This window comes from Eleutherodactylus coqui, chromosome 12 (genome assembly GCF_035609145.1).
Source record: "Eleutherodactylus coqui strain aEleCoq1 chromosome 12, aEleCoq1.hap1, whole genome shotgun sequence".
Classification (NCBI taxonomy): domain Eukaryota; kingdom Metazoa; phylum Chordata; class Amphibia; order Anura; family Eleutherodactylidae; genus Eleutherodactylus; species Eleutherodactylus coqui.
In genome coordinates this window covers 130,173,247-130,197,770 of record NC_089848.1, presented here as the reverse complement: position 1 = coordinate 130,197,770, position 24,524 = coordinate 130,173,247, and the positions used below count along the sequence as shown (strand labels likewise).

The following is a 24,524-nucleotide window of genomic DNA, read 5'->3' as shown; positions in this document are numbered from 1 at the left end:
ATTTATGTTATACTTTTGGTTCTGATATTGTATTTACGTGCCAAGCTTGATTCTGGTGCTGTATTTATGTACTGAGTTTGTTTCTGTTATTGTACTGAGATTGGTTCTGGTGCTCTATTTATGTCATAAGCTCAGTTCTGCTAATGTGTCTACATACTGAAGTTGGTTTAGGCTGTATTTATATTATCAGATTGGTTCTGGTATTGTATATATGTGCTAAGGTTGATTTGTACAATATTTATGCACTGAGCTTGGTTGCAGTATTATATCTATTGTATGTACTGAGGTTGGCTTGAGCTGTATTTATGTAATGAGCTTGGTTCTGGTATTGTATCTATTGAATGCACTGAGGTTGGTTTGCACTGTATTTATGTACTGAGTTTTGTTCTGGTGCTGTATTTATGTCATAAGCTCAGTTCTGCTAATGTATCTATATACTGAAGTTGGTTTATGCTGTATTTATATTATCATATTAGTTCTGGTATTGTATCTATGTGCTAAGCTTAATGTGTACTATATCTATGCACTGAGCTTGGTTCTGTTATTGTATCTATTGTATGCACTGAGGTTGGTTTGCACTGTAATTATGTACTGAGCTTGGTTCTGGTGCTGTATTTATGTTAAGTACTGAAAATTGTATTTATGTTCTGAGCTTGGTTCTGGTTCAGTACTTATTCACTGAGCTTGGTTCTGGTGTGGGTGTGCAGCTCTCTGCACAACCAGAAAACAAATAGCTTGCCTATCAGTGCAAAATATATATTTTTTGCTTTTGACCCTGGGGTGGGCACCAAAAGAAATTCTGCACAGAGCGCAATCAAACCTATGTCCTGCACTGCCCATAAACACATCTAATGCCACCTTATGGTGCCTCCGTGAGGCACCATATTATCTCTGAAAGTCAAAGCCTCCTAGGAGGAATACTCCTGTACATGGTATAAATATGTGCAGACAGCAGTGTTTTTTCTCATGGGTTCTCTATATATTTGGAAGCACACAAAGTTACAGTCCGTCGTGGACTGGCAAACCTTGGACTCACCACAAAAAATATATTTTTAGGGTCCACTTTTCATCTATACAGACCATTTGCACATCTACTTTCAACTACTAAAGTAAACTTTGTTTTCTATTGACACATATTATAACAAGTATTATTCATAGGGTCAAATAAGTTATTTAAGAAGGAACAAAAAAGTAATAGACCCTAGTGAGAAGGGATTGGCTCCAAGGTCCACCTAAATGGGGTTGTCTTCAGTTTGACCATTAGGGCTCACTGCTGTGTCACAGCCTATCCCACCAGGGGATCCTCTGGCACTCTAGTGGGTCATTCTGACCGCAGTTACATTATTGATAGAGATGAGCGAGCACCAAAATGCTCGGGTGCTCGTTACTCGAGACGAATTTTTCGCGATGCTCGAGGGTTCGTTTCGCGTAACGAACCCCATTGAAGTCAATGGGCGACCCGAGCATTTTTGTATTTCGCTGATGCTCGCTAAGGTTTTCATTTGTGAAAATCTGTGCAATTCAAGAAAGTGATGGGAACAACACAGCAACGGATAGGGCAGGCGAGGGGCAACATGTTGGGCTGCATCTCAAGTTCACAGGTCCCACTATTAAGCCACAATACCGGCAAGAGTGCCCCCCCCCCCCAACAACTTTTACTTCTGAAAAGCCCTCATTAGCATGGCATACCTTAGCTAAGCACCACACTACCTCCAACAAAGCACAATCACTGCCTGCATGACACACCGCTGCCACTTCTCCTGGGTTACATGCGTGGGCATAGCAATGGGGAACCTATGTGCTACACACTATTCATTCTGTCAAGGTGTCTGCATGCCCCAGTCAGACCGCGGTTTTTTATAAATAGTCACAGGCAGGTACAACTCCGCAATGGGAATTCCGTGTGCACCCACAGCATGGGTGGGTGCCAGGAAGCCATCGGCGGTACATAAATATATCCCATTGCATTGCCCAACACAGCTGAGGTAGTAATGTCGTGCTTAATGCAGGTGGGCTTCGGCCCACACTGCATGCCCCAGTCAGACTGGGGTTATTTAGAAGTGGACACAGATGCATTTACAACTCCCTGTGAACCCACAGCATGGGTGGGTGCCAGGAACCCACCGGCGGTACATAACAATATCCCATTGCATTGCCCAACACAGCTGAGGTAGTAATGTCATGTTTAATGCAGGTGGGCTAAAAATTAATTGGATTACACTGTAGGCGAGGGCCCCCAAAAATTGGTGTACCAACAGTACTAATGTACATCAGAAAAATTGCCCATGCCCAACCAAGAGGGCAGGTGAAACCCATTAATGGCTTTGGTTAATGTGGCTTAATTGGTAACTAGGCCTGGAGGCAGCCCAGTGTAACGAAAAATTGGTTCAGGTGCAAGTTTCAACGCTTTAATGAGCATTGAAACGTATAAAAATTGTTTATAAAAATTATTTGAGTGAGCCTTGTGGGCCTAAGAAAAATTGCCCGTTCGGCGTGATTATGTGAGGTTTCAGGAGGAGGAGCAGGAGGAGGAGGAGGAGGAATATTAGACACAGATTGATGAAGCAGAAATGTCCCCGTTTTGGATGGTGAGAGAGAACGATGCTTCCATCCGCGGGTGCAGCCTACGTATTGCTTACGTATCGCTGCTGTCCGCTGGTGGAGAACAGAAGTCTGGGGAAATCCAGGCTTTGTTCATCTTGATGAGTGTTAGCCTGTCGGCACTGTCGGTTGACAGGCGGGTACGCTTATCCGTGATGATTCCCCCAGCCGCACTAAACACCCTCTCTGACAACACGCTAGCCGCAGGACAAGCAAGCACCTCCAGGGCATACAGCGCGAGTTCAGGCCACGTGTCCAGCTTCGACACCCAGTAGTTGTAGGGGGCAGAGGCGTCACGGAGGACGGTCGTGCGATCGGCTACGTACTCCCTCACCATCCTTTTACAGTGCTCCCGCCAACTCAGCCTTGACTGGGGAGCGGTGACACAGTGTTGCTGGGGAGCCAGAAAGCTGGCAAGGGCCTTGGAGAATGTTCCCCTGCCTGCGCTGTACATGCTGCCTGATCTCTGCACCTCCCCTGCTACCTGGCCCTCGGAACTGTGCCTTCTGCCACTAGCGCTGTCGGATGGGAAGTTTACCATCAGTTTGTCCGCCAGGGTCCTGTGGTATAGCAACACTCTCGAACCCCTTTCCTCTTCGGGAATGAGAGTGGAAAGGCTTTCCTTATACCGTGGGTCGAGCAGTGTGTACACCCAGTAATCCGTAGTGGCCAGAATGCGTGTAACGCGAGGGTCATGAGAAAGGCATCCTAACATGAAGTCAGCCATGTGTGCCAGGGTACCTGTACGCAACACATGGCTGTCCTCACTAGGAAGATCACTTTCAGGATCCTCCTCCTCCTCCTCCTCTGGCCATACACGCTGAAAGGATGACAGGTAAGCAGCATGTGTACCCTCAGCAGTGGGCCAAGCTGTCTCTTCCCCCTCCTCCTCATGCTCCTCCCCCTCCTCCTCCTCCTCCTGTACGCGCTGAGATATAGACATGAGGTTGCTCTGACTATCCAGCGGCATACTGTCTTCCCCCACCTCCGTTTCTGATTCCAAAGCGGCTGCCTTTATGCTTTGCAGGGAACTTCTCAAGAGGCATAGCAGAGGAATGGTGACGCTAATGATTGCAGCATCGCCGCTCACCACCTGGGTAGACTCCTCAAAATTACCAAGGACCTGGCAGATGTCTGCCATCCAGGCCCACTCTTCTGTAAATAATTGAGGAGGCTGACTCCCACTGCGCCGCCCATGTTGGAGTTGGTATTCGACTATAGCTCTACGTTGTTCATAGAGCCTGGCCAACATGTGGAGCGTAGAGTTCCACCGTGTGGGCACGTCGCACAGCAGTCGGTGCACTGGCAGCTTAAAGTGATGTTGCAGGGTGCGCAGGGTGGCAGCGTCCGTGTGGGACTTGCGGAAATGTGCGCAGAGCCGGCGCGCCTTTACGAGCAGGTCTGACAAGCGTGGGTAGCTTTTCAGAAAGCGCTGAACCACCAAATTAAAGACGTGGGCCAGGCATGGCACGTGCGTGAGGCTGCCGAGCTGCAGAGCCGCCACCAGGTTACGGCCATTGTCACACATGACCATGCCCGGTTGGAGGCTCAGCGGCGCAAGCCAGCGGTCGGTCTGCTGTGTCAGACCCTGCAGCAGTTCGTGGGCCGTGTGCCTCTTATCGCCTAAGCTGAGTAGTTTCCGCACGGCCTGCTGACGCTTGCCCACCGCTGTGCTGCCACACCGCGCGACACCGACTGCTGGCGACGTGCTGCTGACACATCTTGATTGCGAGACAGAGGTTGCGTTGGAGGAGGAGGAGGAGGAGGGTGGTTTAGTGGAGGAAGCATACACCGCCGCAGATACCAGCACCGAGCTGGGGCCCGCAATTCTGGGGGTGGGTAGGACGTGAGCGGTCCCAGGCTCTGACTCTGTCCCAGCCTCCACTAAATTCACCCAATGTGCTGTCAGGGAGATATAGTGGCCCTGCCCGCCTGTGCTTGTCCACGTGTCTGTAGTTAAGTGGACCTTGGCAGTAACCGCGTTGGTGAGGGCGCGTGCAATGTTGCGGGAGACGTGGTCGTGCAGGGCTGGGACGGCACATCGGGAAAAGTAGTGGCGACTGGGAGCTGAGTAGCGCGGGGCCGCCGCCGCCATCATGCTTTTGAAAGCCTCCGTTTCCACAAGCCTATACGGCAGCATCTCAAGGCTGATGAATTTGGCAATGTGCACGTTTAACGCTTGAGCGTGTGGGTGCGTGGCGGCGTACTTGCGCTTGCGCTCAAACTGTGGCACTAGCGACGTCTGGACGCTACGCTGAGAGACACTGCTGGATGGGGCCGAGGACAGCGGAGGTGAGGGTGTGGGTGCAGGCCAGGAGACGGTAGTGCCTGTGTCCTCAGATGGGGGTTGGATCTCAGTGGCAGGTTGGGGCACAGGGGGAGAGGCAGTGGTGCAAACCGGAGGCGGTGAACGGGCATCGTCCCACCTTGTGGGGTGCTTGGCCATCATATGTCTGCGCATGCTGGTGGTGGTGCCTCCCCAGCTGATCTTGGCGCGACAAAGGTTGCACACCACTGTTCGTCGGTCGTCAGGCGTCTCTGTGAAAAACTGCCACACCGTAGAGCACCTTGACCTCTGCAGGGTGGCATGGCGCGAGGGGGCGCTTTGGGAAACAGTTGGTGGATTATTCGGTCTGGCCCTGCCTCTACCCCTGGCCACCGCACTGGCTCGGCCTGTGCCCACACCCGGACTAGGGCCTCCGCGTCCTCGCCCGCATCCACGTCCTCTAGGCCTACCCCTACCCCTCAGCATGGTGTATTACCAGTAGTGCAGAAACAGAACGCTGTAATTAAATGTGCCACTTATTGGCCTGTGGTTGGAGGCTGACTTCGCTTACGGAATGCCAGGAAATAATTTGGCGCAAGCCTGCTGTAACACTTAGCTGGCTGCGTATTTATTTGGAGAACTACTACCCCCAGCAGACACGGACCCAGAACACTGAGGACAGTGACAGGCAGGCCAAATAGATTTTTTTCAATATTTTTTTCCAAAGGCCCACTGCCTATATTCAATCTATAATATATGTCTTCTGGCCCTGCCTACACACTTCTGTCCCTGGAGTATTACTGCAGGGCGCAATGCTCTGCACGGCCGATATACCAAAAAAAAAAAAGTGCAACACTGCTAAAAGCAGCCTCCACAGTACTGCACACGGTTAGATGTGGCCCTAAGAAGGACCGTTGGGGTTCTTGAAGCCTACAATACTCCTAACGCTCTCCCTACAGCAGCTCCAACACGATACCACTGTCCCTCAGCTAACTCACAACGCATCTGTGGCGAGCCGTGAGAGGGGCCGATTTATATACTCGGGTGACACCTGATCTCCCCAGCCACTCACTGCAGGGGGGTGGTATAGGGCTTGAACGTCGCAGGGGGAAGTTGTAATGCCTTCCCTGTCTTTCTATTGGCCAGAAAAGCGCGCTAACGTCTCAGAGATGAAAGTGAAAGTAACCCGAACACCGCGTGGTACTCGTCTCGAGTAACGAGCATCTCGAACACGCTAATACTCGAACGAGCATCAAGCTCGGACGAGTACGTTCGCTCATCTCTAATTATTGACCTATATTCCTATAAATCAGCAATAGTAGATCAGCAGAGACCAGGCATATGGACCCCTGCTGATCAGTGACTGAAGTTGCTTGTGCTATAAAGACACAGATCCATACATGGTGCAGTGGCCTGGAATGGTACTGCAGGCACAGTTTGGCTGGATACTAGATGGCGGAATTTGACCTCCCCTTTAGCCATCACCTTTTCTGGGCACTCATGGATTCTATCAGTACTCAGATATCTCCAAGGCTTAAAAAATGGACTGAACTGTGTAACAACCAGACACCTGAATGAATAAATACATGAATCATGTATCAGTACAATAGCAAACACAAATGCAAGACTAGGAACTGAATAATAGATAACAGGAACTGAATAGTAATGGTATTCAGATGATGATAACAGTCAAATAATGAAGTAGATGGGGATAGTAAACAGAAAATAAACTGACAATAACTGATCCTAACACTAACTTTTCCTAATCTATTACTGACCCTAACACCAGTTACCAGTGTCCCTATGTATCCCTGAAGATATTCCTAATGGAAATCCTGTCTGAGACACCGACCCTGACAATCAATGAGAGGGCATTAAGACCCAGAACACCAAACTGAGCCAAGCTAAGCTATGAAATGAGACAAAAGACAGATACAACAAGGAAGGAACACATTAGAAAAACTACATTACAAGGCTAAAGAGGAAGTAATGGACTACACAAACCATTAGGAACAAAACTACACTGACAAAAACAAGCTTGACTACAACAAGATACAAGAACTGTGCCAGAAATAAGAAACTTAAATGCCCAAGGCTGATGCTATAACCAGCAACACACTTTAGAAGCCAGAAATATTTAAAAATAGGTTAACCAATCAGGAACTCCTCTGCAAACGAACCTTATCTTAACAGTGTAGTCAGCTGTCCAACTGTAATGGATCAGCTGTGAGACAGATACATAGCACCTACCCCAACAACAAACTAAAAGATAAGAGATGCTGAAATAGCAGAAGAATCCCTGTCAATTGTAAAACAGTTCACAATAAAGTCACAACACTGATTAATTTGTACAGTGACAAGAAAGAAAGAAAGAAAGAAAGAAAGAAAGAAAGAAAGAAAGAAAGAAAGAAAGAAAGAAAGAAAGAAAGAAAGAAAGAAAGAAGATTTTTTTCCTTCCCTCTTTAGAGGGTTCAGCCAAGACAAATCGCCCGAGATTTGGGTTCACGTCGAACCGATCTTTTAAAGAAGCTCAACCCGAGACATGGTTCAACTTTTTCGGTTCACTCAACACTAATGGTCAACTGTTATATCTAGGGATGAGCGAGCATACTCGTTAAGGGCAGATACTCGAGCGAGTATCGTCCTTTTAAAGTACCAGCCTGCTTGTCAGAAAGGATTCCGGTACCGGCGGGGGCGATCGGTGGGTTGCGCGAGTGAGCAGAGGGGAGCGGGGGGAGGGGGGAGAAAGGTCTCGCTCCCCCGTTCCCCGCTGCTCTTCCCCGCCGCCCCCCGTCAGCACCTGAATCTTTTCTGACGAGCAGGCAGGTACTCGAACAGGACGATAGTCGCTCGAGTACCTGCCCTTAACGAGTATGCTCGCTCATCTCTAGTTAAAAGCTTTTTTGTTTATAGGTTTCATGCAGGCAACGTTCTAATAATTCTTACTGCATTAGGCCCGTTTTATTCTCTTACCTTACATCGCTCAGTTCATAGTAGATATTCCTTCCTTCATCCTTTATATAGATGGCAGTACTGGGGGATTCCAGCACCTTCATTGTCAGCTGCTGCGGGAAGGCACTTACAAAGAGGGCACGTATGGTGTCTACACTGGTAATTTCATTGGGCATCTGTAGTTTCTTTGTGTCCTCTCCATACTGTAGGAAAAGCACACCTGCAAGAACACAAAGTAGTTCATTAGTAAATAATAACTATTGCTGCACTGAAAACACACAGTAACTAGTAAGACTGTTAAAATGCAAAAAGGCACCGATTTAAAGGGACACTAACTTTTCCAGTAACTTCTTCTCATTTCCTAACTTGTGTCAGTCTCATCATTACTGTAAAATACTTGCATTAAAAATATTGTTGCTTTATAGCTGTAAAACACATTTAAAGTGGCTGCCACTAGGGGTCTCCCTTCCAGCTTCTCCGCTATTTACTCTTGTTAGATACAGAGCTTCTGTAGTAACAAGGACACAAGAACGTTTCCATAGCAGTAGGGAGAGGAGCTGTCTTCACAGTAGGCTCACCATGTGCACTTGCAGGCTGACAGATCTGCAGACACTGTGATAACGATATCCCCAGTTTCTGTTACGGATATGCGCACACATTACACACACTATATGGTCAGTTTACTAACTATTTGGCCAGAATGTCTCTGGATGACTGAATCATCCTAGGAAAGCAGAAGGGCGGACATTTAGATACTGTCTCCCTGCTGGTTGGACCAGAGACAGTGCAATGCAGCATGGGAAGTAAGGGAAAGGAACTCAGGACAGTGAACTACTGGCAGAATGCTAGGTTTGCTACACGCCCCCTCCCTGATTGTATAGTGGGTGCCAATGGTAATATTGTATAGTGTGTGCAATGGCAAAATTGTATGGTGTGTGCCAGTGTAAAGTGGGTGCCAATGGTAAACATATGCAACTATGTGAAGATACAGTTATACACATCACAGACAGCTGTTTGGCAGAAGGTTTTAAATCGTCCCATTGCCTGTAATACCAAGAAATGACAGCAGTGTGAAGCTATAATCCAACAAAGCACTCCAAAGAACTTCTTACTAGCAATTAGCAAGGTGATTTGAGCTTTTGGATAAGGTTTTCTCTAAAAGCATTCTTATAGGATAATTTAACTAATACATTAGATTTCTTCATGGAAACAAAAAAGGTTGTGCCTCACATTGATCAGGTCCTTCTAATGCAATCAAGAAGTTACAGTGAAAATCAGGTATGGGGATACAGAATCATTCATGATCAAAAAGGGCATAGCCTCTGTGCAGAAGTGATCATGAGGTGGCTGGACTTACGTGATCTAAGATACGCAGACAATACGACTCTAGAGACAGCAAAGCATCTAAAGACACTGATCCTGAAGCTAGAAGAAGAAAGTGAGAAGAAGATGGGACTTCACTTAAACATCAAGACAACAAAGATCATGACCAACAAGGAAGTCCACATAAAGGTCAACAATGAGGAAATCCAAGTGGTTGATAGTTCCATATTCCTTGGGTCCCTCATCGATGAAAGTGGCAGCTCGACAAGTAAGATAAAGCATCGATTAGCACTGGGGCATATGGCCAATATGGAAGTGCAAGGATGTCTCAGTCACCATCAAACGAAGGTTAATCACAGCCATCGCCTTCCCGATTGCAACATATAGAAGTGAGACGTGGCCATTGAGGAGAGCAGACAGAAGGAAAATTAATGCTTTCGAGCTGTGGTGTTGGATAAAACATCTACAAATCCCACGGACAGTTATAAACCCAGAGGTGTCCCTGGAAGGCAAGATCACGAGACAGAGACTGACTTACTTTGGACACGCGATGAGGGCGAACTGACTGGGGAAAAAAGATGCTACTTGGAATGGTCAGTGGTAGAAGGAATCAGGGAAGACAAAAGACATGTTGGTGGGACACCATCAAGAAGGACACGGGAATGGACATCGGGCAACTGAAAGCAGCCGTAGAGAATAGAGAAGCCTGGAGAGGCCTGGCTTACAGAATATCCAAGAGTCGGACATGACTGAATGGATAGAATTGAAAAATTGAATTGGACTACAGGAGAGAACAATATTGAGCTCCTTGCTGAGAGACCCTGACACAATAACCTTGGAAAATGTCCGTCAATGGCCCTCCACAAGACACCGGAGCCCATATGTGCTTCAGGTCAGCAAAAAACAGAAAATTACTTTTCCAACTTTTTATCTTTGTAGTCCGAAGCCCAGAACCTTCCCTACAGCCCATCAGCCGTTCCATAGAAGTCTGTGAAATCTATTTTGCATTCCTTGCTTTTCATTCCTTAATCATAACAGGATTATAATTCCTTCTACAACCTCTGAGTATAACAAGCATGACATACACATGAATTTATGCATGAAAATGCTACTCTGGATATTTAAAAACCCAAGAAAACAGCAACAATCTAATGGTTAAAACATTAATAAAGTAAATTATGCACTGATTAAAGCAGCGCCGTCTACTATTTTTTTGTCGCTATCCTCGGGGGGGAAGAGAATAACATATGGTTGCGGGGATAACTCAATAGAAATGTGCTTCTCCCTGGCAATTTATTTATTTATTTAGCTCAAGGAAGATTTTGTGAAATCATTTTTAAACTTTGACACATTTACAGAAATAGGACAGAATTTTCAACTTAAAGGGGTTGCTCCATTTGGAAAGCCTCACTGTTTAGGGTCAGCCGTTAATAAGCTGCCCATGGGGTGCCTTCATCTCTTGTGATCAGTGCAGAAAGTCAACAAGGAACATTTAATTTCCCTGCAGTGCCTCCACAGGTATAATGAAGCATTACACAATTCCTTTTGAAATCAATAGATTGTCTGTGTAATGCACATGGTCAAGTTCTTCAGCCTTGGAGCACCTCTGTTGTTTTTACCTTTGGAAACCACTATCAAATATATAAAGATATTTTTTTTTTTTTACAAAAGACAAAAAACAAGTAAAAACTCCCCCCCCCCCCGTCACAGTATAATCATACCTAAACCTTAAGCAGTCTTCTGTGCTAAGAAATAATCACTTTCAGAAGTTCACCATCCCTTGTATTCGCAGTATAATCTCATCCCAAGCTCCACTACCGCCACAGTAGAATTACATCCAAAGTTTCACAACACCAGCTGCAGAGAAGTTCAGGCCCGAATGGACATCATGCCATCAGCCTTGGCCCACACCATCCTCACGCTGGCACATGCTCAGCATCATTTTGGTGGTGGGGGCCAACAATGACATGTCTCCCGTTATTTATGGGCGGATTGGCTGGTTCGGAGATGGACTGCGTAGCCAGCCAATCGACGTTTGTATATATTTATATTGGCCCCTCCTTTCAGAGGGTGCCGGTTATACTCCTGCTTCAGCTGGTCTGGTCTGAATGGTTGTCTAAGCTCTCCATTGATAACCTGTCTGACACCTGGCTGACTCCAGTCTGTAGACCTTCCACCAGAAGTGATATCTGGTCTAGTTGGTGGTTCCTGTTCCTGACCTGTATATTTATCAAGATAAGTCTGTCTGGTGGCTAATTAGTCGGGGTCATGGGTATATGTTTTCCCTGTGCATGTGTAGTTCCATATAACCTTTGTCTCATTTCCCATTACCATCTAGGGGAAGCCAGGATGACCTGATGTGCGGCTGTTCTCACCAGGACTCTCTTCCATCATTAGGTTAGGGTCAGACGTCCTTTTTTCCCTAATTTTTGTTATATATATTTAGTGCTATCCACATCAATATATTATGTATATATCCATCCATTTAGGGCATTCTACTTACACCCTTGTAGAATAAGCCCTGCATGAACATAATACAAAGCTTGACCATCTCTTCACCCCAGCAGTAATCACACCTAGAGCTTCACCATCCATCTCCGCCATAGTATTAATCACATCTGGTGCGTAACTATTCCTCCCCCCTATGCAATAATCACATTCAATGCCCAAACACCCCACCCCCCACCCCCAACCCCCTGCAGTAATCCAATTCAGAGCGCATCCAGCCCTCACTGGCAATAATTCCCTCCATAGCACTGCTGACGGACCATCTAACAGAAGGCAGCAGCGCTCACTGATCCCATTTTGTGATTAGCTTATTGTCAAGGAAGTATTATGATAAGTAGGGAAATTGGACAATCCCTTTAAGAAGTGAAAAATAACTGCTTCTTTCTTCATTGTTGACCAAGACTTTCCAGAACGCAAATTCCTTATGTATGAAAAATATCAGTTATGGCAAAGAGTTATACTGTATCTTATATACATACGAACGGCTGGAAGCTAATTCAGGAAAGGTGACTACATTTTGTCTCCTTTGCCAATTTTCAGAAACATCTGGTCAAACATTATTCTTCAGAGAAGAGAAATATTTCCAATTTTGGTAATAAGTTGCGTTTTTCATATCTGTCTAACAACGCTCTTCATAAACCCCCGAACCCCGCAGACTGTAGATCGGTGCCTCGTGTCCGCTGACAGCGGGGTGTCTGGATAACAATGTGAGGATGGGGATCAAACAAAAATGAACCAGAAGTAATAAAATTGTTTCTTCATGCTAAGAGCTCTTGTCTTTCGGACATTATGACGCCTTTTCGTTCAGCGTAACATTGCCTACAAGTTATTAGATATGGGGAGTATCAGCTTCTATTACTGAGTCCTGGAGACTAGAGATGAGCGAGCATTGCCCTTAGCGAGTACCTGCCCGCTCGGAAGAAAAGATTGGGCTGCAGGCGGCGGGCGGGGAGCAGTGGGGGAGAGCGGGGAGGAACGGAGGGGAGATCTCTCTCTCTGCAACTCACATGTCACCGGCGCCGGCAGCCGAACCTTTTCTCCACCGAGTAGGGAGATACTCGTTAAGGACAATGCTCGCTCATCTCTACTGGAGACCCATCTCCCAACAATAGCTTCTACACTGTTGTCCTACTAATGACCGCCATGAATACAGAGATGAAATGCGACATTTATAGGAAATCGGTCATCAGCCATGAGCTACATAAACTAAGTTATGGTGCTTATATTTTGGGTGATGTTGAGTCTAAAAAGTCTGTTTTTAAAATCATCCGTTCCCTTATTCCTACGGTGTCTCATAGAGATTAATGGGAATGCATGCAAAGCCTTCTGAAAAGAGTCAAGCTGGTATCCGTGCGCCGTCTTTGCTGGGGCTCACTGCAGGAGCGGGGGACCGGATGAGTATGGTGCTTAAAGTTGATGACTGGTTCCCTTTAACCCAATACCTACCTAGCTGTGAGCATGCCTATAATGACAGCAGATCTAGGCCATGGAAGGGTCTTTGAACTTAGTGAAGTGGCCCACTAGAGTGCCAGAGAATCCGTAAAGGACGGATTAGTCCATAATCCATATACAATGCATTCAAAAAGTCTTCAGACTACTTCTACATGTTGTTATGTTGTGGCCTTGTTTTTCACTGCACTCAATACCCCATAATGACAAAGTGACAACAGAATGGTAGTTTTTTTTTTTCAATTTACAAAGATTTCGAACATTGTGCATTGACATAAATATTCACACCCCTTGGTATGACACTTGAAATTTAGCTCTGGGGTCTCCTATTTCTCTTGATCATCTATGAGATGTTTCTACCTCTTGATTGGAAGCACCTGTGGGAAATTCAGCTGATTGAACATAAAAGACCATCCTGTCTATATAAGATCTCGCAGCTCACAATGCATATTAGAGCCAAAACCAGTCCATGAGGAGGACAGACCTGCCTGTAGAGCTCAGAGACTGGATTGTGTGGAGGCGCAGATATGGAGGAGCTACAAAAACATTTCTGCTGCCCTGAAAGTTTCCAAGAGCCCTGTGGCTCCATAATACTTACATGGAAGAACAACCAGGACTCTTCCTAGAGCCGCCGACCCCCAAACTAAGTAATGGGAGGAGAAGGGCCTCGGTAAGAGAGGTCACCAAGAACATGACGGTCACTCTGGATGATCTTCAGAGATCCTGTGTGCAGATGGGAGAAACTTCCAGAAGGTCAGCCATCACTGCAGCCTCCACCAATCAGGGCTTTATGCCAATCTCAAGAAAGGGGGTCCCGTGTCGTCCTCACTGCGGGGTTAATGCATCCCATGCAGGGAGGAGGAGACTGAATGGAGAGCCAGTTGCGCACTAGCGCTGCATTCACTCTCGATGGGACTGCTGAGATACCAGAACGGCGCCCACTCGGATATTTCCTTCAGCCACATTAAAATAAATGAGTGCTGACCGCCCATAATCGGCCGGCGCTCCCTTCAGAGTGACGTCACTTCGGGGGAAGAAGCGACCCCTGTACTGACTGGAGAGTGGGACACAGGAGTCCCGTTGTGGAGATCAGCGGGGGTCTCTGCAGCGAGACCCCCACCAATTAGCAAATAACCCCCATCCTGCGGAGAGAAGAGAACTTGAAATTCTGGTACAACCGCTTTAACCCATTGAAAATAATGGGTTATTACACGGCGTGAGTTCGCAGTCGCACCGAGCGTCCGTGTTATTCGCGTCCGTGTAAACACTTGATGGAAATAAAGTGTATTATTGTAAAAGGTTATATTCACACAGGTCATTTTTTACCTGAATCGTCTAAGCGGAAAAAAAACCGCAACATGTCTTTATATATTTTAACTTTTGGACAAAGATCGCCAAAGTCTGCTGGTGTGTTTCTAAAAACAGACCGCGCTCGTTTGATGTGATTACGATCCGTTTTTATCGCATGTAACCGTGGTAACCGAAAAAAAAAATAGCATGCAGAACCTGGAAGTATGCAGAACTCGCCAAGTGCATCTTATGTGTGTACACATTGGACAAAAGATCAATGCAATTTGCAGAGAAGTCACAGAAACGCATAAAAACCGCATGAAAATCACACAAAAATTGTTACTGATTTTTCCAAACTGAAAAAAAATGTCCCCTTAATCTGCAGGGGCTTCTCCTGGTGACACGTCCGCCTACACCGAGGTCCTACATAAAGACCCCTGTAGAGGGCCGCTATCAGCCTGATCCAGTGCAAAAAAGACAAAAGTACCCACAGGATAAAAAAAGACCCTCGGTTATAGTGAGTTGATTACTGAAGCCCCTTGATGATAGTCAGCCATTTACTGAAGCCCCCCGATGATAGTCAGCCATTTACTGAAGCCCCCTGGTAATAGTCAGCCATTTACTGAAGCCCCTCGGTGATAGTCAGCCATTTACTGAAGCCCCCCGGTGATAGTCAGCCGTTTACTGAAGCCCCTCGGTGATAGTCAGCCGTTTACTGAAGCCCCTCGGTGATAGTCAGCCATTTACTGAAGCCCCTCGGGGACAGTGAGCCGTTTACTGAAGCCCCTCGGTGATAGTCAGCCGTTTACTGAAGCCCCCTGGTAATAGTTAGCCGTTTACTGAAGCCCCCTGGTAATAGTCAGCCGTTTACTGAAGCCCCTCGGTGATAGTCAGCCATTTACTGAAGCCCCTCGGGGATAGTGAGCCGTTTACTGAAGCCCCTCGGTGATAGTCAGCCATTTACTGAAGCCCCCCGGTGATAGTCAGCCGATTACTGAAGCCCCTCGGTCATAGTCAGCCATTTACTGAAGCCCCTCGGTGATAGTGAGCAGCTTACTGAAGCCCCTCGGTGATAGTGAGCAGCTTACTGAAGCCCCTCGGTGATAGTGAGCAGCTTACTGAAGCCCCTCGGTGATAGTGAGCCGTTTACTGAAGCCCCCCGGTGATAGTGAGCCGTTTACTGAAGCCCCCCGGTGATAGTGAGCAGCTTACTGAAGCCCCTCAGTGATAGTCAGCCGTTTACTGAAGCCCCTCGGTGATAGTGACCCGTTTACTGAAGTCCCTCGGTGATAGTGAGCCGTTTACTGAAGCCCCTCGGTGATAGTGAGCCGTTTACTGAAGCCCCCCGGTGATAGTGAGCCGTTTACTGAAGCCCCCCAGTGATAGTCAGCCGTTTACTGAAGCCCCTCGGTGATAGTCAGCCATTTACTGAAGCCCCTCGGTGATAGTGAGCCGTTTACTGAAGCCCCCCAGTGATAGTCAGCCGTTTACTGAAGCCCCTCGGTGATAGTCAGACGTTTTACTGAAGCCCCTCGGTGATAGTCAGCCGTTTACTGAAGCCCCCTGGTGATAGTCAGCCGTTTACTGAAGCCCCTCGGTGATAGTCAGCCGTTTACTGAAGCCCCTCGGTGATAGTCAGCCGTTTACTGAAGCCCCTCGGTGATAGTGAGCAGCTTACTGAAGCCCCTCGGTGATAGTCAGCCGTTTACTGAAGCCCCTCGGTGATAGTGACCCGTTCACTGAAGCCCCTCGGTGATAGTCAGCCGTTTACTGAAGCCCCTCTGTGATAGTCAGTCGTTTACTGAAGCCCCTCGGTGATAGTGAGCAGCTTACTGAAGCCCCTCGGTGATAGTCAGCCGTTTACTGAAGCCCCTCAGTGATAGTCAGCCGTTTACTGAAGCCCCTCGGTGATAGTCAGCCGTTTACTGAAGCCCCTCGGTGATAGTCAGCCGTTTACTGAAGCCCCTCGGTGATAGTCAGCCGTTTACTGAAGCCCCTCGGTGAGAGTGAGACGATTGCTGAAGCCCCTCGGTAATAGTCAGCCTGTTTACTGAAGCCCCTCGGTGATAGTCAGCCTGTTTACTGAAGCCCCTCGGTGATAGTGAGCAGCTTACTGAAGCCCCCTGGTAATAGTCAGCCATTTACTGAAGCCCTCTGTGATAGTCAGACGTTTTACTGAAGCCCCCCGGTGATAGTGACCCGTTCACTGAAGCCCCTCGGTGATAGTGACCCGTTCACTGAAGCCCCTCGGTGAGAGTGAGCCGTTTACTGAAGCCCCCCAGTGATAGTCAGCCGTTTACTGAAGCCCCTCGGTGATAGTCAGACGTTTTACTGAAGCCCCTCGGTGATAGTGAGCCGTTTACTGAAGCCCCCTGGTGATAGTCAGCCGTTTACTGAAGCCCCTCGGTGATAGTCAGCCGTTTACTGAAGCCCCTCGGTGATAGTCAGCCGTTTACTGAAGCCCCTCGGTGATAGTGAGCAGCTTACTGAAGCCCCTCGGTGATAGTCAGCCGTTTACTGAAGCCCCTCGGTGATAGTGACCCGTTCACTGAAGCCCCTCGGTGATAGTCAGCCGTTTACTGAAGCCCCTCTGTGATAGTCAGTCGTTTACTGAAGCCCCTCGGTGATAGTGAGCCGTTTACTGAAGCCCCCCAGTGATAGTCAGCCGTTTACTGAAGCCCCTCGGTGATAGTCAGACGTTTTACTGAAGCCCCTCGGTGATAGTCAGCCGTTTACTGAAGCCCCTCGGTGATAGTCAGCCGTTTACTGAAGCCCCTCGGTGATAGTCAGCCGTTTACTGAAGCCCCTCGGTGAGAGTGAGACGATTGCTGAAGCCCCTCGGTAATAGTCAGCCTGTTTACTGAAGCCCCTCGGTGATAGTCAGCCTGTTTACTGAAGCCCCTCGGTGATAGTGAGCAGCTTACTGAAGCCCCCTGGTAATAGTCAGCCATTTACTGAAGCCCTCTGTGATAGTCAGACGTTTTACTGAAGCCCCCCGGTGATAGTGACCCGTTCACTGAAGCCCCTCGGTGATAGTGACCCGTTCACTGAAGCCCCTCGGTGAGAGTGACCCATTCACTGAAGCCCCTCGGTGATAGTGACCCGTTTACTGAAGTCCCTCGGTGATAGTGAGCCGTTTACTGAAGCCCCCCAGTGATAGTCAGACGTTTACTGAAGCCCCTTGGTGATAGTCAGCCATTTACTGAAGCCCCTCAGTGATAGTGAGCAGCTTACTGAAGCCCCCCGGTGATAGTGAGCAGCTTACTGAAGCCCCTCGGTGATAGTCAGCTGTTTACTGAAGCCCCTCGGTGATAGTGAGCCGTTTACTGAAGCCCCCCAGTGATAGTCAGCCGTTTACTGAAGCCCCTCGGTGATAGTCAGATGTTTTACTGAAGCCCCTCGGTGATAGTGACCCGTTCACTGAAGCCCCTTGGTGATAGTCAGCCGTTTACTGAAGCCCCTCGGTGATAGTCAGCTGTTTACTGAAGCCCCTCGGTGATAGTCAGCTGTTTACTGAAGCCCCTCGGTAATAGTCAGCCTGTTTACTGAAGCCCCTCGGTGATAGTCAGCCTGTTTACTGAAGCCCCTCGGTGATAGTGAGCAGCTTACTGAAGCCCCCTGGTAATAGTCAGCCATTTACTGAAGCCCTCTGTGATAGTCAGACGTTTTACTGAAGCCCCCCGGTGATAGTGACCCGTTCACTGAAGCCCCTCGGTGATAGTGACCCGTTCACTGAAGCCCCTCGGTGATAGTGACCCGTTTACTGAAGTCCCTCGGTGATAGTGAGCCGTTTACTGAAGCCCCCCAGTGATAGTCAGACGTTTACTGAAGCCCCTTGGTGATAGTCAGCCATTTACTGAAGCCCCTCAGTGATAGTGAGCAGCTTACTGAAGCCCCTCGGTGATAGTCAGCCGTTTACTGAAGCCCCTCGGTGATAGTCAGCCGTTTACTGAAGCCCCTCGGTGATAGTCAGCCGTTTACTGAAGCCCCTCGGTGATAGTGAGCCGTTTACTGAAGCCCCCCAGTGATAGTCAGCCGTTTACTGAAGCCCCTCGGTGATAGTCAGATGTTTTACTGAAGCCCCTCGGTGATAGTCAGCCGTTTACTGAAGCCCCTCGGTGATAGTGACCCGTTCACTGAAGCCCCTTGGTGATAGTCAGCCGTTTACTGAAGCCCCTCGGTGATAGTGAGCAGCTTACTGAAGCCCCTCGGTGATAGTGAGCCGTTTACTGAAGCCCCTCGGTGATAGTGACCCGTTCACTGAAGCCCCTCGGTGATAGTGAGCAGCTTACTGAAGCCCCTCTGTGATAGTCAGCCGTTTACTGAAGCCCCTCGGTGATAGTCAGCCGTTTACTGAAGCCCCTCGGTGAGAGTGAGACGATTGCTGAAGCCCCTCGGTAATAGTCAGCCTGTTTACTGAAGCCCCTCGGTGATAGTCAGCCGTTTACTGAAGCCCCTCGGTGAGAGTGAGACGATTGCTGAAGCCCCTCAGTCATAGTCAGCCTGTTTACTGAAGCCCCTCGGTGATAGTCAGCCTGTTTACTGAAGCCCCTCGGTGATAGTCAGCCGTTTACTGAAGCCCCTCGGTGATAGTCAGCCATTTACTGAAGCCCCTCGGTGATAGTCAGCCGTTTACTGAAGCCCCTCGGTGAGAGTGAGACGATTGCTGAAGCCCCTCGGTAATAGTGAGCAGCTTACTGAAGCCCCCTGGTAATAGTCAGCCATTTACTGAAGCCCTCTGTGATAGTCAGACGTTTTACTGAAGCCCCCCGGTGATAGTGACCCGTTCACTGAAGCCCCTCGGTGATAGTGACCCGTTCACTGAAGCCCCTCGGTGATAGTGACCCGTTCACTGAAGACCCTCGGTGATAGTGACCCGTTCACTGAAGCCCCTCGGTGATAGTGACCCGTTCACTGAAGACCCTCGGTGATAGTGACCCGTTCACTGAAGCCCCTCGGTGATAGTGATCCGCTTACTGAAGCCCCTCAATGATAGTGATCCGCTTACTGAAGCCCCTCAATGATAGTGATCCGCTTACGGAAGCCCCCTACATGCTTCTCAGACACAGCTAGGAAAACATGGAGGATAAATCAACATCTGGTTTTTAAGAATGTGATAAAAGGTACCAAAGTAAAGAAAGGTCAGACGGAGTGCAGGAGGCCCCGAATACCGAGGGAAGACCCCCACCCCTCCCCGTCCTCAGGACTGTACAAACACCAGCAGATATTACCCTTCTATTTCTAATAACCTGAAATTACACTCCATCAAAAGTGCAGAACAAGTAAGTGAACCCATATGGGAGACATAAATACAAAATATTACATTTTTTTAACTTTTATGATGTACAGTAAATATTTTCAGTCTGAACCATATGTGCTTCTAATAGGAGTAATATTATTTATATTATATGTTTTATCTATCTCTCATCTATCTGTCTTTCTCATATCTATCTATCTATCTCCTATCTATCTATCTATCTCATATCTATCTATCTCCTATCTATCTATCTATCTCATATCTTTCTATCTATCTATCTATCTATCTATTTCATATCTATCTCTCTCATATCTCCTATCTATTTCATATCTATCTCTCTCATATCTCATATCTATCTATCTATCTACCTCATCTCTATATCTACCTCATCTCTATATCTACCTCATATCCATCTATCTATCTATCTCATATCCATCTATCTATCTATCTCATATCCATCTATCTATCTATCTCATATCCATCTATCTATCTATCTCATATCCATCTATCTAATATCTATCCATCTCATATCTATCTCATCTATCTGTCTTTCTCATATCTATCTATCTATCTCATATCTATCTATCTCCTACCTATATCATATCTATCTATCTATCTATCCCATATCTATCTATCTATCTACCTCATCTCTATATCTACCTCATCTCTATATCTACCTCATCTCTATATCTACCTCATATCCATCTATCTATCTACCTCATATCCATCTATCTATCTATCTCATATCCATCTATCTATCTATCTATCTCATATCCATCTATCTATCTATCTCATATCCATCTATCTATCCATCTCATATCCATCTATCTATCTATCTATCTCATATCCATCTATCTAATATCTATCCATCTCATATCTATCTCATCTATCTGTCTTTCTCATATCTATCTATCTATCTCATATCTATCTATCTCCTACCTATATCATATCTATCTATCTATCTATCTCATATCTATCTATCTATCTATCTATCTATCTATCTATCTATCTATCTATCTATCTATCTATCTCCTATCTCATATCCATCTATCTCATATCCATCTATCTCATATCCATCTATCTCATATCTATCTATCTCATATCTATCTCATATCATATCAATCTATCTATCTCATATCTATCTATCTATCTCCTACCTATATCATATCATATCAATCTATCTATCTCATATCTATCTATCTATCTCATATCTATCTATCTATTTATCTATCTATCTCCTATCTCATATCCATCTATCTCATATCCATTTATCTCATATCCATCTATCTCATATCTATCTATCTCATATCTATCTCATATCTATATGTCTTTCTCATATCTATCTATCTCATATCTATCTATCTCCTACCTATATCATATCATATCAATCTATCTATCTCATATCTATCTATCTATCTCATATCTATCTATCTATTTATCTATCTATCTCCTATCTCATATCCATTTATCTCATATCCATTTATCTCATATCCATCTATCTCATATCCATCTATCTCATATCCATCTATCTCATATCTATATGTCTTTCTCATATCTATCTATCTCATATCTATCTATCTCCTACCTATATCATATCATATCAATCTATCTATCTCATATCTATCTATTTATCTCATATCTATCTATTTATCTATCTATCTCCTATCTCATATCTATCTATCTATCTATCTATCTATCTCATATCTATCTATTTATCTCATATCTATCTATTTATCTATCTATCTCCTATCTCATATCTATCTATCTATCTATCTATCTATCTATCTATCTATCTATCTATCTATCTATCTATCTATCTATCTATCTATCTATCTATCTCATATCCATCTATCTCATATCCATCTATCTCATATCCATCTATCTCATATCCATCTATCTCATATCCATCTATCTCATATCCATCTATCTGTCTTTCTCATATCTATCTATCTATCTATCTCATATCTATCTATCTATTTATCTCATATCTATCTATTTATCTATCTATCTCCTATCTCATATCCATCCATCTCATATCCATCCATCTCATATCCATCCATCTCATATCCATCCATCTCATATCCATCCATCTCATATCCATCCATCTCATATCCATCCATCTCATATCCATCCATCTCATATCCATCCATCTCATATCCATCCATCTCATATCCATCCATCTCATATCTATCCATCCATCCATCCATCCATCTCATATCTATCTGTCTTTCTCATATCTATCTATCTAGCTGTTGGGGTCCCCCAGGGCTCTGTCCTCGGCCCCCTTCTTTTCTCTATCTACACAGCCCCTATTGGACAAACCATCAGGAGTTTTGGCCTCCAATACCCCCTCTATGCTGATGACACCCAGCTATACACCTCTTCCCGTGACATCTCTGCACCGTTCCTCCAAAACATCACCGACTGTCTGTCTGCTGTCTCTAACACCATGTCTTCTCTCTACCTAAAACTAAACCTCTCTAAAACTGACCTGCTGGTGTTTCCACCCTCCACTAACCGACCTCCTCCTGACATCTCCATCTCAGTGTGTGGCACCACCATAACTCCTAGACAACACGCCCGCTGCCTTGGGGTCATATTTGATTCTGATCTCTCTTTTACCCCCTACATCCAATCTCTGGCCCGAACATGTCAGCTGCACCTCGAGAACATCGCAAGGATCCGCTCTTTTCTCACTGTGGACACATTAAAAACACTTACTGTTGCCCTCATCCACTCCCGACTCAATTATTGCAACTCGTTGCTGATCGGCCTCCCCTGCACCAGACTCTACCCTCTCCAATCCATCCTGAATGCAGCAGCCAGGCTCATCTTCCTGTCCAGCCGCTACTCGGACGCCTCTGCCCTGTGCCGGTCACTGCACTGGCTGCCCGTTAAATACAGAATTCAACTTAAACTCGCCACCTTCATCCACAAAGCCCTCCACAGCGCAGCGCCCCCCTATATCGCCTCCCTCATCTCAATCCATCACCCAGCCCGGGCTCTCCGCTCTGCTAATGAAACTAGACTGAGCGCCCCTTTCATTCGAACTTCTCATTCCCGCCTCCAAGACTTCTCCAGAGCAGCACCGGTCCTCTAGAACGCACTACCAAAGGCTACCCGAGCAATCCAGGACTCGCAGAACTTCAGGCGTGCTCTAAAAACGCACCTCTTCAGGGAGGCATACAGCATTCCCTAAACAAACCCCTCTGTACTCCGCCTGATAACATGCTCCCTGACCTACTGACTGCAATCCCTGCTAGCCATAATCAACCGCTCCTGTAGTCACACTGTTTCTGCCGTCACACGGCTAAATGTCTGACCATTGTCTATGTGTATAGCATCCCTCACACTCCACCTCGCCATACCGCGCACATCTCCACCCCGCCATACCGTGCACATCTCCACCCCGCCATACCGTGCACATCTCCAGCCCTTTTACCTTCTTTATCCCCCCATTACTTGTAGTATGTAAGCTCGTTGGAGCAGGACCCGTACCCCTATTGTTTCCATCAGCTGATTACTATGTAACCGCGGTTCTGTAATGTTTGTACTTTGTCTTTCTGTATCCCCCTGTCTATGTAAGCGCTGCGGAATATGTTGGCGCTATACAAATAAAGTTTATTATTATTATCTATCTCATATCTATCTCCTATCTCATATTTATCTATCTATCTATCTCATATCCATCCATCTCATATCCATCCATCTCATATCCATCCATCTCATATCCATCCATCTATCCATCCATCCATCTCATATCTATCTCATCTATCCATCCATCCATCTCATATCTATCTCATCTATCTATCTGTCTTTCTCATATCTATCTATCTATCTATCTATCTATCTATCTATCTATCTCATATCTATCTATCTATATCCTATCTATCTCATATCTATCTATCTATCTATCTATATCCTATCTATCTCATATCTATCTATCTATCTATCTCATATCTATCTATCTCCTACCTATATCATATCATATCTTATCTATCTATCTCATATCTATCTATCTATCTATCTATCTATCTATCTATCTATCTCATATCTATCTATCTCATATCTATCTATCTATCTCCTATCTATCTATCTATCTATCTATCTATCTCATATCTATCTATCTCCTACCTATATCATATCATATCAATCTATCTCATATCTATCTATCTATCTCATATCTATCTATCTATCTCATATCTATCTATCTATCTCATATCTATCTCATATCTATCTATTTATCTATGGCCACCTTTATTACATGCAACTCATGCAGTTGGGCTGGGCGCAACCACCAGCTCTTTGGAAGGGCACCAGGTGCATGTAGTATGTGGTGATCACCCCCTCTGGCCCTCCTGGGTACTGTATTTATGTTACGTTGGTTCTGGTACTGTATTTATTCCGATGGGGGTATGCTGCTGTCTTGCTGCTTTCAGCACAAGCAGAATACAGGCTGTCTATCGGATCAATTATATTGTTTCTTCTTATGACTGAGGACGGCAAAAAAAGCCACACCTGGTGCCATCTAACCTAATGCTGGCACTGCCACCCACGATGCACCTGTAGACCTTGTCTAGCACTGCAGATGAGCTTTATTCTCTGCAATACCAGATGCAGCCTGTGGATAAGATCGGCGCTGTCTTTTGAAAAGCCCCTTTAAGATCTTCCAGTAAAGTAGTAAATTAAAGCCGTGTTCTGCAGCTCCCGGTCTTGTAAGCTGAACTCTCCCCTGTACTAATAGGACACGTTTTTCCCCTCTTTGCAAGATTTAAAATACAGAGATTATTCATGAAATTAAATCCTGTTTCCAGGGTCAGGCCCGCCTGCGTGCGCTCGCCACCGACACGGTGAATTTACTAGGAATTTACCACTAAT

General features: G+C 46.2%; 1 protein-coding gene across 7 annotated transcripts in view; it reads right to left on the bottom strand.

Moving 5' to 3' along the window:
• Positions 1–24,524, bottom strand: part of KIAA1217 (KIAA1217 ortholog) — a 392,222-nt gene that overhangs the window by 121,594 nt on the left and 246,104 nt on the right. For all 7 annotated transcript variants that reach the window (XM_066585321.1, XM_066585329.1, XM_066585323.1 and 4 more), the window contains one exon: positions 7,841–8,039. In XM_066585321.1, coding sequence (XP_066441418.1) covers positions 7,841–8,039 — 199 coding nt within the window. The remainder of the gene's footprint in view (positions 1–7,840; positions 8,040–24,524) is intronic.